General features: G+C 40.5%; 1 protein-coding gene across 4 annotated transcripts in view; it reads right to left on the reverse strand.

Annotated features, from left to right (window-relative positions):
- The window catches only part of TMTC1 (transmembrane O-mannosyltransferase targeting cadherins 1), a 275746-nt gene that overhangs the window by 100749 nt on the left and 157866 nt on the right, over window positions 1-17131 (reverse strand). For all 4 annotated transcript variants that reach the window (XM_053226105.1, XM_053226103.1, XM_015074929.3 and 1 more), the window contains one exon: window positions 35-156. In XM_053226105.1, the coding sequence (XP_053082080.1) occupies window positions 35-156 (122 nt within the window). The remainder of the gene's footprint in view (window positions 1-34; window positions 157-17131) is intronic.

Here is a 17131-nt window from a genome sequence, read left to right on the forward strand (position 1 = left end):
GTCTCGCAAAGAGGAAATCACGAGCAATAATTACCTAGGCATGTAAAGGACTCTCTCGGCCACCACAAAACCCACCCTGAAGAAGAGATTGCTGGCTGGAATGAACGGGAAAACCAGGAACAACAAGCCCACTAAAACTTCCTTGTGCTCCAGTCTCTGAAACACACAACAGTGAAGGACAAATTAATTTTTAAAAAATTTCACTCCAGTCTGCATTTAACCATCTCTTTCATTCTCAAGTTCTCATTGAAGGCATGAATACATTAGACAATGTAAACCTTTTGATCAGTGTGCTGAATTCGTCAGAGAAAGCCCTCAGGCTAAAACCTCTGGCACGTCGCACGTTTGCCACCCAGAAACATCGGATAATTGCACAACACGATCAGTGACCATCACTCCTTGTTCTGCGCCTGCCCTACAGCAACCCTACTTCTTGGTTCTGGTCCCTTTCAGAATTTCTGTCCCCCCCAGGCAACTGGTTTCCAGAGAGTAAAGCAGCTTGATAGAATCCAGCTCACTAGGACATTACTGTCCTCTCAGAAATAGAATGCATTAAAAAAACAAAAACAAAAACAAAAACAAAAAAAAAAACAACACAAAACACAAAACCTAAACACAGAGCTCACCAGGAGCTTAACATAAATGAAATTAAATGCAAATATGGTAAAATTCAGGGAACCAATGAGAGATCATTAGAGCTGAGGAATTTTTAACTCAATTTAGCCAGTATTTATTCCATGAAATTTTTTGGTATCAAAAGTCATTACAGTAATTCATTATATTGACAAAGCATCTTTCTCTAATATTATATATATTTATTGTGTATATTAACTTGTAAAGACTTTCCTGTCACTTCTAGTTAACAGAAAAAAAAATATGTGTTACTAATAATTTGTTGTAATGGACACTGTAAAAATTAGTTTGTATTCCATGAATAAATGGTATGGACACATTTGAAGGAGGTCTATTTAAAACAAAACTTAATATTTTCTTTTTTAAAAAGCTTAAGAAAACCAAATAGAACTCTGCATACTATAGTCACAAACATTTCACAGTCTATTATTTTAATAACTGTAAAATACTAAATAAAAGAATTTTAAAAATATAAATAAAACCGCCTAGCAGAAACTACCAATGCTTTAAGTGTACAAAGATTTTTAACATCTTGAGAGATCTGTCACCTGGATTTTATTAAGAACTTTGTTTTGCTGACTATAACATATAGAGTAGTAAAATTTTAGAGAGCAATTCCATACGAATAAATGTGATCTGGACGATTTCTCTTAAATAATTAACAGTTCTATAAGTTACAATCTCATTTTTTAACCTAGCGGAACCATCTTCTTTAGAATTAAAAGATGAAAGGAAAAAAAAGGCTCTCGTAACAAGCCTTCAACTGAAATGGATGCAACAGGATGTTACATTGTCTCGGAACATCTAAAATTGAGGGAAAAAATAGGTGAGGAAAGTAGCAAGTTCATTATATTTAAAAACTGCAACCTATTTTTTTAGTTTAGATTACACGTTGAGTTTACAAAGTACATTTCGTCTCAAGAACTTAAAGTTTACATAATTTAAAAAAGAACCAACATAAGAATCCTGTGACATCAAAAGCACGTATTTCTTGCTAAAATTGAAAATGAATCCCAGAGAATGAGTGTCTTGTCCAGTGCCCTTCATGAACTCCCCGCAAATTACTGAGTACAGAACTGGTGTTCTATTTTTATAGATGCACTTTTATTTTTTAGCTATAGTTGAATACTTCGTTCAAACCTGTCAAAAGCTGAAATATTTTTTTACAAAAGAATTCACATATTGTCCCACAGAAATTTCCAGAGAATTTAGTATGCTCTATTTATTAATCCTATAGAATTATGAAGAAAAGAGTATAAACAGAACTCCAACCAGGCCATCATCCATGTCCCTGGATAGTGTTACAGCCAATAAGTCACCTCCCTGCCCCTCTTCAAGGTTATCAGAAAACGGTCCCCCTGGGATAACCTTGAGGGAGGCATCACTTACACCCAACTCTTACCCCCCCCCCACTCTTCTCCCAGCCCTGCAGGGGGGGCAGGACCACCTTCCCCACCACACTCCCCACCCCCTGCAGAGCTCTGGACTCCTGGGCACAGGGAGATGAGAGGGGAGAGTGGAAGAGTCCCTAGCCTCCTCTGAAAGACTGACTTGCACACTGAAAACCCACAACCCCATGTATTCGTTGTTCCCCCACCGGGCTCTTCAGGCCCCAAGTGCATCTTTATTTCCTTCATGGCCATCATCCCAGCTGTAATTACACATTTATCTCCGTGTTTACTGTCTTTAATGTCTGTCTTCCCCAGCAGACTGTGAGCCATGAGGGCAGGGTGCTGCTCGGCGGCGTTCACTGGTGCACGACCTGTGCTTAGCTCAGTGCCTGGCACTTAATGGGTGCTTAGAAATATTTGCTGAATAAATCAGCGAATGGATAAACATACTGGACAAGAGAGAAACTGGATGCGAGAAGGGGAGAGGGTAGACAGAGCATCTTGATGAGGTGATGATCTGAATTTAAAAAAGGAATGCATGCTTACGAGGCAGACAAATGTGGTTGTGGTTGGGATGGGAGGGCAGGTCACAGCTGGGCACACTCCAGGGAGAAGATGTAGCATGTACAAAACAAGGAAAAGACTAGACATGTTGGTGGGTGACAGAAAGACAAGCAAGTAAGTCCATGTCCAGGAGTTGATGTCTAGATTCAAGTTGTGGCCCTGCCACCAACACACCATGAGTCACCCTGAGCAGGTCTGTCAGCCCTTTCACCCCGAGACTGTAAAATGAGACACGTGAGGCTTATGGCTCAGTGGGCTGGATCATCCGGAATATTCCTTAGTGAACGGAACCCCACATCATCGGAGGTGTGAGTTGTGAGCTCAGAGGCCACGGCTCCATACTGCTGGTAGGGGGGGCTGGTCCTACAGGGGGCTTTTCTGTTTTCAAAACATTCAGTTGAAGACAGCACCCAACCTCAATAAAGTTTTATTATTTTATTTTGTCTTGAGAAAAATAATATTCATGAAAAACTCTTTATTCTCAAATTAAATTGACCATAATGCCCTTTGTCTTTAAGCCTCTTCTGCATTCAGACAAAAGAGAGAGAAAATATTCAGAAACGTATTTCTTTAAACTGCAAGTCAATCAACCAAGCAGAAAGTTGTAAAGTTGGGGGAAAATGTCATGGACGTGGCTGAATTTCCTAGAATGAAAAAGACTGGGAGGGAATCCAATTTTGTATCTTGTGGATTACAGATGTGACAAAATTGGCTAAATAATTTAAAGCTTGTTTTAGCCTAATAGATTCAGATGAAACTCAAACAAAATATGAGTTGGGTGGGGGGGGAGAGAAACTCTGTGGCACTTTCCAAAGTACACAAAGTGCATTCCACTTCTAAAATAGAGGCAAATGGAAATTTACTTATTCAAATTACAGTAGGGCATGAAAAGACAGGATTAAAAGGGCTAATAATATGGCCATTGATAATACACATTATTTGTCCAATTAACCGTCCAGCTTCAGAGAAATTTATTTCTTTTTTTTTAATTAAAAAAAATTTTTTTTTAACATTTATTTATTTTTGAGACAGAGAGAGACAGAGCATGAACAGGGGAGGGGCAGAGAGAGAGGGAGGCACAGAATCTGAAACAGGCTCCAGGCTCTGAGCTGTCAGCACAGAGCCCGACGCAGGGCTCGAACTCACAGACCGTGAGATCATGACCTGAGCCGAAGTCAGACACTTAACCGACCAAGCCACCCAGGCGCCCCAGAAATTTATTTCTTTGAACTTTAATTTGATGATCAGTAAAACAACAGAAAGCATATTGATACCCATGGCATCTGGAGGAAGAATGTGTGATAGATTCAGTATGACAGACGTTAGCTTTGATTCTTTTCTGCTTTGGGACAATGTGGAGAAGCATGCCCCTGAGCTGCACAGAGATGACGACTTTGTAACACCTCTCTTAGGGTGCTCAGAGAATTGACTGACTGCCATCTGCACAGCCACATATCTGACCAAGCAGCTAAGGCAAGAGACGTGGTTTTCTCAGGACCGTAATTGACCTCAGAAGAAATGTCGCTCTAGAATCCAAGTGTAGCCTAGCCTGGCAGCTTCTTGTTTATCTCTTCCCCTTCTCACTCTCAGTTCAGTTCTCAAAGCATATGTCACAGATAAGGACACAAACGCACCTGTGCACTGTGGCCACAGCACCCAGCAGGGTGTGGGTGAGCGTTCAGGAGAAGAAGACCCCTTTGTGCCCCATTCAAAACAGACATCTACTGCAGGCTGTCCCCTTCCAGGGAGGCAGAGAACGGGCCTCATTATGGTAATTTTTTAAAAAAAATATTTTTCAAGTTTAATTTTTTATTTTGTTAATGTTAATTTTGAGAGAGAGAGAGAGCACATGCACGCATGCAAGGAGGGGCATGGCAGAAGAGAGGGAGAAGGAGAATCCCAAGCAGCTTCTGCGCTGTTAGCATAGAGCCCCAATGGGGCTGGAACTCACGAACTGCGAGATCATGACCTGAGTCGAGATCAAGAGTCAGACACTTGACTGAGCCACCGAGGCGCCCCCATTTTTTAAAGTAATCTCTACACCCAATGTGGGGCTCAAACTTAAAACCCCAAAATCAAGAGTCGCATCCTCTACCAACTGAAGCAGCCAGGTGCCCCCTCATTATAGTAATTATCATCATCATCATCATTATATTTTCTCCCACCTCTACAGTTTACAGAAAAATGCTACAGTGCCTTTAGGGTGAGAGCGTGTTCTCCTAGTTCTACGTGTAGCACAGTTATATTTCAGTCCTAAAGATGTATTTGGCAGCTCTGAGCTCTAGCTGTCTGCATCTAATTTATCAATCTTCAGGGAAGCTGATGACAGTCAAGCTCCCCTCTTCGGCCCCAGGAGTAAGGCATTTGCCAAGCTGACAACCGAGATGGCTGAATACTTATGAGGCCCTCCTTTTTCCTTCTGCTTATGGGTCTGCTTCTTCCATTAGACTATGAATTCCTTGACGACAGTCACCATCTCATTTAAATCTGTTACCTAGATACCTGGCACACACATAACTGGCATTCAACAAGTATATATTGTGATAGTAAAGATCAGCAATGAAAGCTGGATACACATCGCCAGGGTTCTTGAGCACACCGACGGCCATTTCGGGGACTGCCCACTAAGGAAATCTTTTACTTTTGGTAACCCTCTGAAACACAGTTTTTGCAACATTAATTTGGGGTGAAAAGTCCTCAGACTTTGAGCATCCAAGAGCATCTTGTAAGGGTCTGGCAGTACTGACCAACAGTACTGCGGTGTTTTAATCAAAATACACGCACACCTTGGGGTGCTGGATGACTTAGTCGATTAAGTGTCGGACTTCGGCTCAGGTCATGATCTCATGGTTCGTGGGTTCAAACCCCGTGTCAGGCTCTGTGCTGACAGCTCAGAGTCTGAAGAAGCCTGTCTCGGATTCTGTGTCTCCCTCTCTCTCTGCCCTCCCCTGCTCGTGTCCTGTCTCTCTCTCTCAAATATAAATAAACATTAAAAAAATATATATGCACACCTTCTGCACTGCTCTGATTCCGTTCACTGCTACTTATTACTACTCTGTCTTGCCTGGTCATATGACTTGTGTGCTCCAGAAAAGTAACATCTTTCACTTTACGGACATTCAATTTTAATTTTTAAAATACTTTAACTTATTAAAATATCCAATAATATTACTATCACTGTCATTGTGAAAGTTCTTTTTAATTGAAGAAGACAAGTTATTTAATCCATTAGAGTCCCCTATTGTTTTATGTGACCGTGTAGTACTGCCTCATATCTTGTGAGGGGCTTGTCCTAAATTCCCGGTTACGGAGCTGGGCGCTGATTTAGGCTCATTATCTGGCCAAGTGACTTCCTAACTGCAACCCTACAGCAACCAATCCGAATTTGTTCAAGTTTAATGTTTATTTTTAGTTTTGAGAGAGAGAGTACAAGTGAGGGAAGGGCGGAGAGAGAGGGAGACAGAGGTTCCAAAGCAGGTTCCAGGCTCCGCACTGACATCAGAGGTGCGATGCGGGGCTGGAAGCCACCAACTGTGAGATCATGACCTGAGCTGAAGTCAGACGCTTAACTGACTGAGCCACTACTCAGGAGCCCCCAAATTTGTGCAAGTTTAAATAATGATTTAACCTTCTAACAACTCTGTGGAGGTTTCACTACCCCTGTTGTAAACCGTTATATATATGTCTTAGACCTTTGTTCCCTTCACTAATAGCTATAACCATAATCAGCACAAATGCCAGAGTTCCTACATGATTTCTGTGAGAAATATTTCTCAAGGTTGCACACAACTTCAGATCTTCTTCCTGAAAAACTTGTGAACCTGGGCTCCCCCTGTGCGGCTTTTGTACATTGTAACAATTCTTTTGTGGCCCAACACTTCTGCTGCCCACAGGAAATGGATTGGTGAGTCTCCACTTGAGCAAATCGGAGGCTTAGGCTTATTTAAAACATCAGGGACTTTAAATCTACAAAAGCCCTTAGACACTCTCAAGGATGGTGATAATACAGACTGCATCAAATGAATATAGAACTGGTCCCAAAACACTAACCCAGAAGCCACAAAGGATGATTTCGAGACCAGAATGGGAAGTGTCAAGTGAGAAGAAGAAAGACAGAGCTTGGCTGTTTGGGGCAAGAGGATTCTGTCCGAGCTCTGCACAATCGTACCTTGAACTTATTCCGCCTGAGTCGTCCTCGCGTCTACCTGATGTTCAGTCTTGTCTGTGTTTGCCTTTGAGTTTTACAGCCCCTCCCTCCTCCACCTCTGTCTGGCAGTGGCTCAGTTCACCCATCTTCAGGCATAGCTCCTTGCCTGGGGTTCCTCTCCGTGGTTACAGTTCTTACCCCTTTGCTTCCTGGCGGCAGTCTTCTCTTTTGCCTCTTTAGGCCATCTAGTAGGTGTCACTTTGCATGTTGGTCCGTTTATCACTACAAACGGACCCTTTGTAAACTCTTCAATCAGCCCGTTAGCTGTGCCATGTACTTCCTGCCGGGATACTGACTGACAGATCAGCTCAGAGTGGAGGCTGCAGGGATGGAAGCAGAGCTGTGGACGCCAAAGAAGGATCAGAACTCTGGCTTTTGTGAGCTGACGGGAGCCACCTCCAGCCCACTCTTGACTTGGTCCCATCCTTACATTGTTATATTTCCATTATGTTCCAGCCTGTGGCTAAACCACTGACATTATGGAAGATTTTAAATGTTGTATAAAACCAGGAAAGACAAATACCAACCCGAGAGAGCTTTTTTTCTGGCAAATGAGATTGAGACCAATCTCTCAATAGTTGAAGAGGAACTTTTGAATTTTTACTGCTATCGTGATATCCAATACCACAGACCGCTTGTTATACCTCAGATGAGACCTAGAATCTAAACTCCGTAAGAACAATGCAGGAGGCAAGAGGAATCTTGGGGCGGTCTTAAAGGTAGAGAGAGTAAGGAATATTGAAAGCTGATTCTCAGAGCTTCAGTCACAGTGGCCAAATCCCTAGGATTGTATCTTCAACTGGGACCCTGAGTTAGATCTAAAGACCACAACGCTGCACTGTGAGAGGTTGAAGGACAGTCCCCCCATGACTTGAACACCCCTCACACCTCACATGTAGGCATGGAAAACACCACTTGTGATGTTTCTCTCCTAGTCTGAGATCAACGGGATAAGCTGAGCTGGGACAGAAAATGGTGTAGATTCAGGATCTCAACGGCATAGCTGCCAACCCACACTCTCGCTGGCTCGAGCTGGGGATGTCATTTCCTCACTTCCATGTGCTCTAAAATGTACTCATAAATGCACAGGGAGAAAAATTGTTAAAGGGGAAATGAATGAAGAAATTATACCCCCTCAGAGACAAAAGCAGATCTGTACACTCCGTGTCTTCTCTGAGCCAATTTAAACACTGAGTCTCCCCACGCCAAGCTTTCCTTCACTAAGAAGCTCTGCCAGATGCACTAATGACCAGAGCCGAAGGCAGATTAAAATCAGAGTATTCATAAACGGACATTTTCGATTTCTGGTCTTTGGTTCTGAACTTCGTTTTTCTGCGCTGTTTTTGGTCTGATTTGTTTTTAATCAACAGTCCGAACCTCCTTGCCAACACTAGTTCCTGAGATTGAAATTCCTTATCTCACAAGAGCACACAAGCACATTTCAAAGTTAAATCAGGTGGAAGGGTGAAACTCTCAGATTACCTTACTCTAATTGAGGATAAACTAATTCATAACATTATTGGGAAATGGATGGTACGTTCTGCATACATGTGTTTTAAATGTTTAAAGGAAAGTAAAAGCAAAAATCTTTTCAAAGGCACTTTAGAAGAGGCACAATCGGTAAATATTGGTCTAGTGCAAAAAACTGCCATCCACTTCATCACTCATTACTAAGGAGTTAAAAAGGAATTAAGTAAATTAGAAAATGTTGTTCAGGAAAGCTTTCCCTGATTAGAATGAAAATTTACAAGAATTTTTGGAGACATGGGAGAAGTCACAGAAAGGAACTTTCTTCATCTCTATCTGTGGTTCTGAACAGAAATGGAAAAGGCACTAGAAAGCCACAGTAGAGGGATGAAAGGTCACACCGAGAAATGATGGTCTGTGTGCTATCATCCATGGGGAGACATGTGGTGGCGGCACGAGAAGGCACCTGGTAAGTTGCAAATGGTAGAGGACATGGGGAAAACAAGTACCTCTCAAGCACAAACCATATGCCAGACCTTTGGCTGAAATTTCCCCACTGAAATTGCATGCTCATATTGAACACAGATAATTAACCCCAGTTTTATAGATAAGGAAATTAAGGCACAGAGGCCTTAAGACAGATCTAAGGTGATACAATTAGTGAGAAACAAGGTTTCAAACTGAAGTCTGGGTCACTCTAAAGCCTGTTCTCTCCCAGAGTCCAACTGGTTTTTGGAATCCAAAGTGTGTGTTGGGGGTGTGGGGGGATTTTAGCCCTTCACTGCCTTCTGGTTTTGCAGCAGAAATACACTGACAGCAGATGAGACCCTGCAATTTGCAGGTGACCAAGTAAGGCACTGCTAGGGTAGTCTAAAAAATCATACCCCGAGGCCTACGACAGAAGGCACCACTGATTCACTTTGCCAGATCAATGCAGATGCCAGTGTTCTACAATCTCCAGGAATGCAGCAGGATGTGTGGACAGAATGCGTGTTCCCTGTCAAGTCTTAGGCCTGAATGAATGGTTTCAAGCGGTCCGTCTACTCGTTCTGCCAGCCAGCCTCTGGAAGAAAGGACATACCCATGTCTACCGGCTGCAACAGAATAAGACATAATTTATTTGACTGATCTTGGTTACTGAATTGTAAGTCAAATTTATATTTGAGAAGTCTCGAGGGGGAAATAATGGTTTATTTTGACATAAGAAATCAAATAATGTAATGAAACTGCCCTCTTTAGTAAGGAAAATAAGAGAACATTCATATTCTAGTGACCACAGAGGCACAATGAATTAACTAAGTGGGCAGCTAAGTGGGACAAGCCTTCTAAATTTTAAATCTATACATGCTCTGTAACTTGTTACTGCTCTAAGCTTCCATTTTTAATATTCAACCATTTATCTGTGAACTGTTTATGCATAAGTCTCCCAGGAATATAACAACGTGATAACCACTTACTCTTCTGTATTATAGTTATATAATATATACTTATATAGATAATATATACTTATATATATAATATATACTTATATATTATAATATATATACTTAATATATGCTTATATATAATTATATATTATAGTTATAATATATGTTATAATATGTTATATATTATATAATATATTATAATATATATTATATGTTAAAATATATTATATATAATATGTTATAAGAGTAAGTGGTTATCACATTATATATATTTATATATATAAATAAAAATCAGGATTTGGAAAATCAACAGTGGTGTTGCTCTGAGGGGTGTGTGTTTATATGTGTTGAGATCGAAGCTCGCTGAGGAGGAAGGAGAAGGGGGGAAGGAACCTGAATCGCCATCAGACACCCCTGCCCAGAGGAGGGTCAGTGATGCACTAGACAAGATACCGGTGCAAAGCAAAGACAGAAATATCAACAGAAGCTCAGTCTTGTGCCTGGAGCCTGCCCAGACAAAGTGGGGAAGAGAGAGAGAGTATGATGCCTGGAGGCCCTGGTCTCCTGTCATGTTCTCTATGTCCAGCTCTGGCTGGCAAAATGGAGATGACACAAGTAACTCCCCAGAATCCTGGGCAACTCCATAGGGTGACCCGATATGGGAGGGAAACAGGAACAATGAAACCTCCCCTCAGTGAGGATTCGGTTAGGAACCAGGATGGATTTAGCCAAGCAAGTAAAGTCAGGAGTGAATTTCACCTGTTTCAATTCGCGTTGATGAATTCACTTGTGTGAGCAAACAGAAACACAGAATCAATTAGAAGCGTTTTCATAAATCGCTTTGTTCTGGGGCTGCTGGGTGGTTTGTCAGTGAGGCATCCGACTCTTGATTTCGGCTCAGGTCATGTTCCCAGGGTCATAGGATCGAGCCCCACATTAGTCTCCAAGATGAGCATGAAGCCTGCTTGAGATTCTCTCTCTCCCTCTCCTTCTCCCTCTCTCTCTCTCTCTCTCTCTCCCCCTGCCCCTCCCCCACACATGTGCTCTCTCTCCCTCTCTCTAAAATTAAACAAATAAATAGTTTTGTTCCTAGGCAAGTACATATGCTGGGCTGAACTGGGCGGAAGTAGTTTTCTACCTATAGCTACTGCTCAAATACTTCTGTTAAGGAGATGTTCCTCTGCCAAAATCTTCCAAAGCAGGATGCCATAGACTTATTTTTTAGTTAAGAAAAAGACAAGGTGTTTTACTTTTTCACACAGTGAGTCATGCTCACTAAAAAGTATGATTCACCTACTCACTTGGGAATGTCACAGAGGAGACAGACCTTCCCTCTGCAATCTAAAATAAATAAGAGGAAACCACAAAAATCCCACAGTTTCACACAATAAAGATCCAAATATTTTAGAGCAGCATTTCTTAAAATAACTCACCATACTTTATCAAACAAATTACAGAGAAATATTCGGCTTGCTTCAAGTTTATAAAATACGGAGTAATAAGAAATTTAGAAGGCTTCTCTCTCAGCAGATAAAAACAACAAGAAAGTAAGATTTACTTGTATAATTGAGTTCTTAGAGGAACTACTATTAAGAAGTGGATTTGAATCTGCTTATCCATCAAGGTAGTCATCCCCAAATCAAAATATCTTCTATAAGCAAAATATGTGGTGGTATCTGACTGGATAAGACCCACTTCCTGCTTCTGAAACATTTAGTGATAAAAGCTGGATGGATCATTTTGTTTTATCAGAAGTCATTGAAAAGCTTTTTCCAAGCAACCGGCATGATTAAATAATACTCTTCCCTCATCCCTAACTATGCATTCAAACAGCCGACCTACCACAGCTTAAAAGGACAAATTTAATAGACTAATAAAAGCAATGAAGGATAGAAACAAAGCCTGTGTTTTAAAATAGTTTTAAATATAGACGGACCCTGACTTCGGATGGTTCCACTTACCATTCTAGACTTTACTATAATGTGAAAGTGATAGGCATTCAGTAGAAACTGTTCCTTGAATTTCGAATCTGGATCAGTTCCCGGGCTACCAGTACACGGTATTGGTAATACATAATACACGGTATGGTCTTCTCTGTGATATTGGGCACAGAGCTACAGCTCCTGGTCAGCCACAAGGGTAAGCCACTGATCCACTGACAACCATTCTGCACCCACACAACCATCCTTTCACTTTCAGTATAGTACTCAATACGTTACAGGAGATATTCAATGCTTCATTATAAAATAGGCTTTGAGTTAGGTGATTTTGCCCAACTGTAGGCTATGTTCTGTGTTCTGAGCCTGCTTAAGGTGGGTGAGGCTATGCTGTGATGTCCAATGGGTTAGGTGTGTTAGATATATTTCGACCTATATTTTCAACTTGTAACAGGTTTATCGGGATGCAACTCTATTTATTGTAAGTTGAGGAAGATGTGTACTCGTAATTCCAAGTTCAGAAATTCAGATGCCTATTATTATTGTTTCATTAGGACTGCTTTCCACCAAACAGCAACAACAACATAAATCTCCGAAGTATATATGGGAGAAGCAGTTTAATATATCTATATGAGGCTTAACAAAAAAATTAAAGAATTTGACCACATAATCACTAATTAGGAGCCATTTTTTCTCCTTGGTTAATTCTTACAAGGTAATAGGAAAAATGTTTTAGACAAAAAACACAAAGAATACAAGTTTCCCTCCAACAAGCCCTGGCCTGGAATTATTCCCAGGTGAAAACACCGTCATTGTGAGGACCTAAATGTGTAATAGGCAAAAAACTAGAGTTCACTGCCAAAGCCACCCAAATCAAAAGAGACTGTGGTACGCTGTAGTGGAGAGAATTTTCAAGGCAATGCCAGAGAGCCTGACATTAATAAATGTTCTTCCTAATTAATCACTTTTTAATACCAAATGCCAGAGTCCCGAGTCACAAACTGATGAAGCCAATTTGGCCATTTCAAGTCGCCAAGTCCTTTTGTAAATACTGGTAGCCTCTGGTGATTAGACCCGGACAGGATACAAAAATGAACGCAAGTTTTAGAGAAAATTCTGCCAAAAGTGCAACCATTTATTAGGAAACAGTCACACACACTGGCTTGTCATAGAGCTCAAGGAAGTCCTTTGTCCGCCAGCTCTCCTACAAGGACCACCCATGAAAGGAACCATATTCTGAGGCAAGAACTACTCAGGGAAGACACACAGCACTGTCTCAGGTGGCTTCTTGTAAATCAACGCCTAAGCAGGTAAAGACAGAATTTTTAGCTTTCTCCAGATACAAGAAAAACCATATGTGGAGAGATATATGTGGTGTCACTTTGGTCTTACCTTTGAAACTGCCACTTAACATACCAACGAATCGAGGTGATACTTGCTTCCCCAAACTGTAAAATTTTATGGATAGCCTTGTAGTGTCTCTCATCCCTCACCAGTCACAGTCACTGTTGTATCAAATGCCCACATACGCATTTCAAATTACAGCCTCAATACAGTGAAAGCCAAGATTCCACCGATCTTTTATTTCATGTACCGTTGACTAGTTGTAAACCCTAACTCTCAAAGAAATGGTTTCAAAGAAATTCTTTTTTCAGGTGGTATTGACTCCTAAAGGGATAATAAACAGGAAAACTCTTTTGATGATGCTATGGTGGTGGTGGCTATTGTTTTTGAAAGTACAAATAAGGCAAAAATAAAAAAAATGTTCAAACACTGACCACAAATGGACTCTTAAAAGTTCACTCATCCACCTATCCTTAAATATTTAAGTCAACACTTCCCAAAGAATATTACAAGAACACTGACACTTGAAGTCCCTAATAAGGCTAGCAAATTCAAATAAATTTGGGAAATGCCATTCACTGTACCCCACATTTGGAAACTCAAAAGGCTTAGAGCACAGTCAAGGCTTTTTGAAGTCCTCCAGCAGAGTACTATGTTTAACTTTTTAAAACCTAGTGCTTCTGAAATGCAGAATCTTTATTTAGAGTAACCTTACTTAATGACCTGGACGATGCTATTTTGAAAAATGGTGGTATAAACCGATCATGCAGCATGGAGTTAAAAGGAAAGTTTTTGCCTTTGGAGTTTTTATAAGCAGTACCAAAAACTATCTCGCTGTCTGCAAACAGAAAATTTTCCCTGAATCTCAGCTGTGGCCTTTATGCTACAGTCAAGACACATTTTTTTGCTACTCACTTTTGGTAGATGTAGAATAGCCGACTGCCATTTTCTGAGTAGAAAAAACACTATATATTTAAAGAAATTTGTTAAGTCATCCACCTGGCTCTAACCAGGATAAGTCTTGAGAGCAGAAAGGTTTCTCGGCAGCTCAGAGGCATGTTTAGATCATATCTGTATTTAGAAGAATAATTCTCTCAGAGGTGGGGGGATGGAATGGGAATAAAGAAAACTGAGTTCTTCAAGCAGCTACTGGGTTTTACTCTATCTTTATTCTCCAAATTCAGCATATTGTTTGGAACCAGGGAGTGGTCAGTAAGTTAAATATCTAATATTCTGTCTCGCTGTTTTCCTCTAGGCTTTTCCTCTTTGAATGCACCTTCCTGCATCTACATATTCCCTACAAATTTGTTCTGCTTATCTCTAAATGCTTTGTTGGCTTTTGAGACCAGTTTCCATTTCTATCTCATAGCTACATACATGGCTGCTCACTGTGAGTCGTCATGCAACTCACCCCCTGACCTCCTCCTCTGAGAGACACAGAAAGTGCAGGAGCATCAGGGCTACTATTGGACACTTCCCCCAATTCATTTGCCTTGTCAAAGTATCCTTGAAAACTTTCCCATCCTCAACAATGGTGCTCTTGGTTAAACATGGTCACTGATTATTCAATCATTCAACAAATACACACTGTTGCCGCCTCTTTTAGAATCTCTTTGGGCATCGTGCTTATAAGCAGTCGCTTCAAGAATTCAGCAATTACTTCTATCTCCTGGTTATTTTCCAGGCACTATTCTAGGTTCTTTGGAATGCGTCAGTTGGCAAAACAGACCAAAAAAAATCCCTGCCCTTCCAGAGAGGGAAAAAAAAGAGAGCAAGAGAGCCTGATAAAGGGTGTGTGCAATATGTGGTGGGCAAAAAGTGGGTTGCGGTTCTAAACATGGTGGTGAGGGCATTCCTCATTGAGAAGCTGGCAACCAAGCAAAGGCTTGCAAGAGTTAAAGGAGTCCATAAAACTCACTTCATAGCAAAAGAGTTCGGGAAGGAACAAGAGAGATGATGAGGTGGGGCCAGAGCACACAGAACCTTTAGAGCCGTTATAAAGGTTATGATTTTTACTTTGAGAGCAATAAGGAGCCACTGAAAGATTTTACACATAAGAGGGACAGGCTCTGATTCACATTTTTAAAGAATCATCTGGTCACTCACTGTGTTGAGAAAGTCTGGACCAGCGGCATAAGGGTAGAAGTAGGGAAGACCAGTGAAGCAGTTCTGGCAATAACCCAGGTGACAGATGGTGGTGGTTTGGACCAGGATGGCAGCAGTGAGGGTGGAGAGAAGTGGTCAACTTCCAGATGTATTGTGAAAACATGGTTGCCAGTATTTATTGACAGATTGGATCTGATACTGGAGAGACAGACACAAAGAAGAAACGACGAAACCTCAAGAATTTTGGCTTGGGCAACTAGTAGAATGCACTGAGATGGCAAACATTGTTAGGGAAGCAATGAATAGGCAAGTTCAGGAGTTAAATTTTGGAATGTTGACTTTGAGACATCCGTGTGGAAATGCACTTGTATAGATAGCACTTCCTTCCTGAACGACAGCAGGTACCATGTACATTACTTCATTTATGATTATTAGATTCAAAAAGAAGATTGAAGACCTTACCACCAACATTTTAATGTACAACAACATACATATATAAACATTTAAGCTCATATTACAAATATGCTTGCTTTCTGGTATTCTGTGCTGCCTCTTTAGGCGAAGCATATGTTAAAATAAGTATTCCTAGGTTTATGGGAAGGGAAGGGGTTACTCTCCCCAAGGCTGTGTTTGTCACCACTTTATAAGCTTTATTGGCATTGTACTGATAGTGAACCACCTAAAGAATGTGAGTAATGGGCATTGAGGAGGGCATCTGTTGGGATGAGCACTGGGTGTTGTATGGAAACCAATTTGACAATAAAATTTCATATTAAAGAAAAAGAATGTGGCAATCAATCACTTCAGTCTCCTTTGTATTTTCCAATACAATGGCAAATTCCAATGGACCTTCTGTTCACAGGGACTTGTAGCTCCTTTTATCTCTGAGAGTCCTAATTACACATTTCATGGTTTCCTTACAAAACGATGCTCCTTTAAATAGAAATTTCATGTCCTGAATGGAAATAGAAAGGACAGAATGACTCTAGGAGTTACAAAACTGTCTTTTGACCTTGGTAAAAGTTTAAAACAATCAGAAGCATTGCAAGGCTTAGTAGAAACAAATTGCTTTTATGAGAGTATGAATCATTAAGGGAAATTAACATGTTAAAAAAGTGTTAAGATTATAGGGGTGCCTGGTTGGCTTAGTCAGTAGAGCATGCAACCCAGTTTCAGGGTTGTGAGTTTGAGCCCCACGTTGGGTGTAGAGCCTACCTAAAAAAATTTTTTAATTAAAAAAATTTTTGAAGTGTTAAGATTATCACTCAAAAGGTGTCAATTATTCTGAGTAAAAGCCTATAATAACATCAACTATGAGATCTTGCCAAGAATCATAAAGCATACATTCAAGAAAAAGAACTACAGCTGTTACTGATGCTTGAAAACTCCTTTTTCCATTATGCAACTGTCTAACGCTTCCATTAATAAATCCAGTGACTCTTCCAACTGAGGTATAAACATCAAAAGGGTAGGTAAGCCATTTTCTTATTAAAGAGTGTGGCTTGTGAAAACATAATTGCCTGATGAAGGCAAAGAATAAAACAAATTATTTAATGATGTGGAAAAACTTCTGCCAGGCCTAGATCAAAAGCCAAGCAGAGCACCCCAGGTACATTACATAGAACATGAGAAAGAAGGATTCATATAAGGTTCTGATCCTGTACAAGGAGAACGACTTCACACGTGACTTATTAATAATAGACAGAAAGGAATGCCTGGGGAAGACTTTGCTCAAGGGCCTCTGATTTTTAAGTAGCCACTGAATAAAAAGGTGCATTTCTAGTGTCTATTTTGCTCCAATGGTCACCACCGAATGGAATGGAGAAATCCAGCAATGACAGGAAAAGTTTTGAAGAACAGCAACAATAAAAGAAAATGATTTCTTTCTTATATCCTATTTTGCTAAACTCTCAAAAACCTTTAAGGACATCCACACTATCTCTATAGTTTGGACGTTTAGATGATAACTCCAATATTCACTTACAAATAGGTCAGTGATATTTGCCACTATTTTCTTCCCTTAATAAACATTCATTTATTATTATTATTTATTAT

The sequence above is a fragment of the Acinonyx jubatus genome, chromosome B4 (assembly GCF_027475565.1).
Source record: "Acinonyx jubatus isolate Ajub_Pintada_27869175 chromosome B4, VMU_Ajub_asm_v1.0, whole genome shotgun sequence".
In the NCBI taxonomy this organism is placed as follows: domain Eukaryota; kingdom Metazoa; phylum Chordata; class Mammalia; order Carnivora; family Felidae; genus Acinonyx; species Acinonyx jubatus.